This window comes from Cyprinodon variegatus, unplaced genomic scaffold (genome assembly GCF_000732505.1).
Source record: "Cyprinodon variegatus isolate N-32 unplaced genomic scaffold, C_variegatus-1.0 Scaffold483, whole genome shotgun sequence".
Taxonomy (NCBI): Eukaryota; Metazoa; Chordata; class Actinopteri; order Cyprinodontiformes; family Cyprinodontidae; genus Cyprinodon; species Cyprinodon variegatus.
This window is the reverse complement of record NW_015150936.1, coordinates 387,747-393,431: the sequence shown is the minus strand read 5'-3', so window position 1 is coordinate 393,431 and position 5,685 is coordinate 387,747. Positions and strand designations below refer to the sequence as shown.

The window sequence follows — 5,685 nt, the reverse complement described above, 5'->3', positions numbered from 1 at the left end:
GGACCAGACCGGAACAAGGATGAGATCTGAACCAGACCGGGATCAAGATCCAACCAGAAACCGGACCGGAACCACACAAGACCCAGACAGGGACCATACCAGTACCAAAAGCCAGACCAGAACCATGAATGGAACCAGACCGGGATCGGAGCCAGGACCAGACAGGAACTAAACCAGGAGAGAACCATAACCAAACCCAGACCAGGACTAGGACCAGAACAGAACCAGACCATCTGCTGGTCCGGGCTCAGTTTCTAATGTTGCAGTTTTAAGTGAGGTTTGAGGAAAAACTGCAGCTAAATCCAGAAATATTTAAACTGTCTGACATTTGTTTTCAAAAAGCTGCAGTAAATTCTGGTGGATGATGTCACAGTGGGAGCGGAAGAGAAAATGCAAGAATTTTACCAATGAGACCAGCTAGTCAACATGTTGGGGTGGGGGGTGAAGATGTTTCCTTATTGTTGACAGAACATTTCTGACTTAGTTAAAGGGGACATAGAATGCAAAGAGTTTCCATTGTCATAGATGAATAACGAGTTCAGTGGGTGAAATAGATGCATAGAGAAGTTCAAACCCCATCAGCTCCTCCTTTCTCTGCAAAGTGTCGACCGCTGGGCCGCTGACTGGACTGGACGTCAGCAAAGAGACATGAGACACCCGTCCTGAGGGCCGGGAACAGCCCCGGAGCTGACGGCTCGGTTATGTCACACTGGAGTCGACCAAAATCCCGGACAATTCTGAAATTCCCCCTGGACATTTTTTTAGGTATGAAAAGTTGGACATGTCCGGGAAAAAGAGGACGTCTGGTCACCCTACCATAGCAACAATTTAATGTTTCAGTGAGTGGGTGCTTGTTGCTATGATGCGTCTTTGCTCAGCAGCTTCGCTCGTTGTAAACCAACCAATCAGAGCACAGCTCATCTAAATATTCATGATCATACCATAAAAGGAAGAAAACCTGTCGTTTTATTGTAGGGCTTTTAACCAGGCTGCATTAGGGCTCATAGAACAGCAAATGTGCCATTTTCAGCCCAACCAATGTTACACACCCTATTCAGAGACCTGAAGGACCAGATACCCTATAGAATCATTCTATCACCCCTTTAAAACTCAAGCTATGAGATTCATCCCGTTAAGCAGGATTGGGTTTCGTCCTAAAACTGAAATTAATTATTTTCTTGGTTGGTCTATCGGGCTGGAAAGGTTCCTGGTTGTTAAATAAGCCTTACTCAGACCTGGGGGGTTCTGGACCTGAGGGGGTTTGACCAGATCAGCATTTATTCTGCTCACTCTAACATTCAATAATGATTCATTCAGCTGGACTGATGTGCTTCTTTTTCTGTATTTTCTGAATAAAACATGAAGAGCAGCTCTTACCCAGCAGGGAACACATGCAGACACATGGGGCAGCTCTGCAGAGCTTCTTCTTCTTTAACACTCTGCATCTTTTTCTTCTCTTCACATGTAGAAACCGGTTGGTTGAAAACCTTTTCAAACTGAGTTTGGAGCCGTTCGCTCTGCTGCTCCTGATCTCTGGGCCTCTGCTGTCCCGAGGAAGAGGACGCTGCTTTGTCCCACCGGTGGCCAGTGGGCCTCTGACTTGGACCTGGTCTGCTGGTGGAGGACGGGCCTCTGGTCTGAACTGGGACACTATCCTGAGACGACGAAAAGCTCTGAGGATCCAAACCCGATGGTGAGGGTGGTGGACTGTGTTCTGGAAAGGGAGGAACTTCACTACATAGATCAACTCTCCACTGCTCCTCTGCTTCTGCTGCTGTAGGTTCCTACAGGGAAATAAAATTCATTCTTCATAATTCAACCTTCAATAGAGGAGCTCAGTTTGTTCATCATTCAAATGATTCTACCAACAATGAGGTCCTGTCCTACTTTATTCCATCTGCTCAGTTCATCAGAGTCACTGGCTGATCAGCACACTGGAATAATGATCAAGAAATAAGTAAAGATTTCTTAAATTAAGTGTATTTACCCTTAATTTGAGCAGATAAATTAGATAATTTCCCAATGGAACGAGTATTTTTACTCTTAAAGTGATTAGATAATATGCACTTCAAATAAGACAATGCAGTTTTTTTAACGGCTGCCATAATCACTGTATAGTGGTTACGCCATTTTAGATTAGCGCAGCGGTTCCCTACCGTTTTTGACTTTTTTCTTACCATGAGCCCGCCTCTCAGTCAAAAGTAGTGATGATTCTCAAAAGGGGAACAAACTTCTATTCTGTTCTATTCCAAAGTTAAACCAGCTTTAAACCTTGTTTTCCTTTTTCTGGTCTGCTGAAATAATAAAGCTGAGAAAACATCATTTTCTAAGAGCTATCAAAGTGAAACTACAACCTGGCAGCACCTGAGCTCTGCGTCACGTGACTTCAATCTACCATTCCTATTGGTGCAGAATCCTTTTGATATCCTAAATATTTAAATACTACAGACCCATGCATTAAACACCATATTTAATCAGCACAACTCCAGATGTTCTGCCTTTTTTTAGTATTTTTAAGTTTGTAGCTATGATCTTTTTCACAAAAAGCAAACTGTTCCAGCTGCAAAAAGGGAAATTGGGCACAACGGAGACAAAACCAATGCATATGATTAAACACAATTAAACTTCTATCCTCAACACTACACCTAATTAACATTCACAGAATTCATGTTTGATCCAAAACATCTCAAGCAAACGGCCTCATTACTTCCTTAGCACGCAGTCAAGTCATGCAAAGTTTAAATGGTGATTGGAAATGTTCCACCAACCCAGAAGGTTAACTGGTTTATGGACTGGTTCAGATGTGCTGCTCCCATCCCTGTTTTTCAGTGTATTCCTGTTTCTCTGACTGTGACAGGCTGAATGTGCTCTCTTCATCCTCTTATGTGGGAGCGGACTCGGAGCTCGTCTGCCTGGCTGTGTGTTTCCTGGACGGGGCCGCCTGTGGAGCTCATTGACAGTTGCCTTTTGTATCTATGCTTCTTTTTCTATGTCTGCTTCTGTCTCCTTGAACCCCAGTGTGCCTCAGCAGATGGCCGCTCACACTGAGCCTGGTTCTGCTGGAGGTTTCTTCCTGTTAAAAGGGAGTTTTTCCTCTCCACTGTTGCTACAAGAATGCTTAGTGTGAGGGATTGCCTTTGAGTCTGAATTGGTGTCATAGAAATAAACTGAATTGAATTGAGCTGATTTGATACCGGCCCTCCAAGACTGGAGTCTGACCCTGAAACCCTACATCCTCCGTAAACGCCCCGAAATGTTCCAGACCGCCTGCGCAAAGCAAAGCCTACAGCCTCCATGGTTCCTCCCATCTTGCTGCGCTCTGACCTCCTTGGAGCTGGAGGCTAGCATGTGCAATATTATTATTTGTTTATCCATAGGAACACAATATAAGGAAATAAACACCTAATCTAATATGACAGAATAAAAAAATCAACATCAGCATCCAGCATATATGCAGTTTCTGCCCAAACATTTTTTCATTGTGGATCTTTGAAATGGGGATAACTAGGTTTGTTCTCCTCTTCCAAAGCTCAGCATCTCTTCATCCATGCCTGCAATAAGAAGTTTTGTTTGAAGTTGTGAGATGCACTCTTGGATGTTTATGCTACTGGATTTAATGGAACTTTTAAGCCTAGTAAATTTTTTTGATCAAGATGACAAATCTGCCTCCTGGTATGCTGAAGCAGCAATAGTTCGCCTCCAATTAAACTGCCTTCTTTTTGGAGAATATATAAAACCTGCATTCTGCATTTAACGTCCAGGGGAGGGGTGGCCTAGTGGTTAGGTTATAGAGCTTGGAATCCAGAGGTTCTGAGTTCAAGCCCCACTTCCAAAGGCTTCCACTCTGGGTCCCTGAGCAAGACCCTTAACCCCACACTGCTCCCCGGGCGCTGCACTCTGACAGTGTAATGACAGAAAAATAAATTTAAAAAAATCTGGAAAGAAAAAAACAAAAAACAACTTATGCTCTACTTAATTCTTACTGATTTTTTGTTAACCTATTTTACTTTCACAAACAGGATCTTCTAGCGTTCTTTTTCCTGTTTGGAGTGATTGCATTGCGGATCTTGACCTGGCCGCTTCCAGGGGACCGGAGCAGAGCAAAATAATAGCTTGGCTCCGTACATATTTTGACGGTTAAGGACGGAGAAGACATACGTGGACGATGATGTTCAAAGGAGTAGCAGCGGATGTGGAAAAGTTCTCATTGATTGTGCAGTATTGCTCCGCCCTGCTCACGTACGTCCTGCGAAGCGGTGACGGGGGATGTAGAATCCTTTACTTTAGATCAGGAGTCTTCAACATTTTCCAGGCCAAGACGCCAAACTGACGGCGAGATGGAGCGGGGACCCCTAATTATTTATGTGGTATGAAATTGTTTTCTATCAAACTGGTTCTATAGTCACTCTATTACAGATGGAGTAATGTAACTAAAGTAATCCCTCCCTGGGATTATTAAAGTATTTCTGATTCCTGGTTGATGGGACAAATGTTGTGAATGAAACGGTGCCCAGTTTGAAAGAGCTCCTGTGTGTCGCTGAATGTGTGCATTGATAACTGAGAGACATCTTCTGCCTCCATTTATCTGTTCACTACAGTCTGTTGATTCATGTTAATGTGGATTTAAAGACATTTCAGTTAGTGGAAAGAATTGCAGGGGGAATAGAAAAAAAAGTCTAATCAACCAAAACTATAGCAACCCCCATGCAGTACCTCTGTGGACCCCTAGGGGTCTGGGACCCCCTGATGAAGACCTCCGGTTTAGACCTAGGAGGTCACATGGACTGTGACTGAGCTCCTAATGATGAAATTTGCATCGTTCCTGATCTGATTTTGCATTAATGTATAATAGAAATATTAGCTGAAGTTGTAACAAATGGAAAAAAAAAAAGGTCTTAGAACTTCTAACTGGTTGAGCTCTACATTTGAATTGTGAACCCCTGGGAAGTCTGAATGTTAATGATTAATTTGTCTAATGTGTCTGTAAACGTATCCACTGCAGAGGCGGCCTATGCTGACTTACCTCAGCGGGAGGAGAGGGAAGATCAGGAACCTGATCCCAGCGCTGGTTCTGCAGGTATGGCAGAGCAGACATCAGTGTGAACGCCCACAGGCTCTCCACAGCAGGGGGCTGCAGTTGGTTCCACCATGCTGCTGCTGCAGGGAGCCAAGACCTGAAACAAGTTCAGACATGCTGTTCCTCAGTATTACAAAGCTGGAAAAAAACCTCACTCTTCATTTAAATAACCTGCTTCATGTCTGATTATCAGCAAAAACAAATGTGATCCACTTCAGACTTTTTAAGGTTTAGGAAAAAGACTAAAATTTAAGTTTGTTTTTTTAAATGATTGTCGATGCATTTTTAATCTAGGCTTTAAATTATTCATAAGGCTGCTCTTTGATCTGGAACACTGTGGCTCCTTTTGTGAAGTCAGTCAGAGATGTAGAAGATCTTCTGAATATATCAGAGGAGTGGAAACTAAAATTTATGGAGAAGAAGAAGCAGGTTTGGGGCAGCTGGAAGTAACAGACCATGTATTTTACAGACTCGCTCATCTTTTTGAATAAAATGAAAAAAGCTAAATCCTGAACCTAAACAATTCTGAAAACATTTCCATTATAACCGAAAGCGTTTCTGTCCTATGGACTGTGAATGACAATGAAAATAATCTGCATCTTTAAAGC

General features: G+C 43.0%; 1 protein-coding gene across 2 annotated transcripts in view; it reads right to left on the bottom strand.

Moving 5' to 3' along the window:
- faap20 (Fanconi anemia core complex associated protein 20) overlaps window positions 1-5,685 on the bottom strand; it is a 13,143-nt gene that overhangs the window by 2,864 nt on the left and 4,594 nt on the right. For both annotated transcript variants that reach the window (XM_015390046.1, XM_015390047.1), the window contains exons 2-3: window positions 5,024-5,174; window positions 1,378-1,784 (exon numbers count right to left, since the gene is read on the bottom strand). In XM_015390046.1, the coding sequence (XP_015245532.1) occupies window positions 1,378-1,784; window positions 5,024-5,174 (558 nt within the window). The remainder of the gene's footprint in view (window positions 1-1,377; window positions 1,785-5,023; window positions 5,175-5,685) is intronic.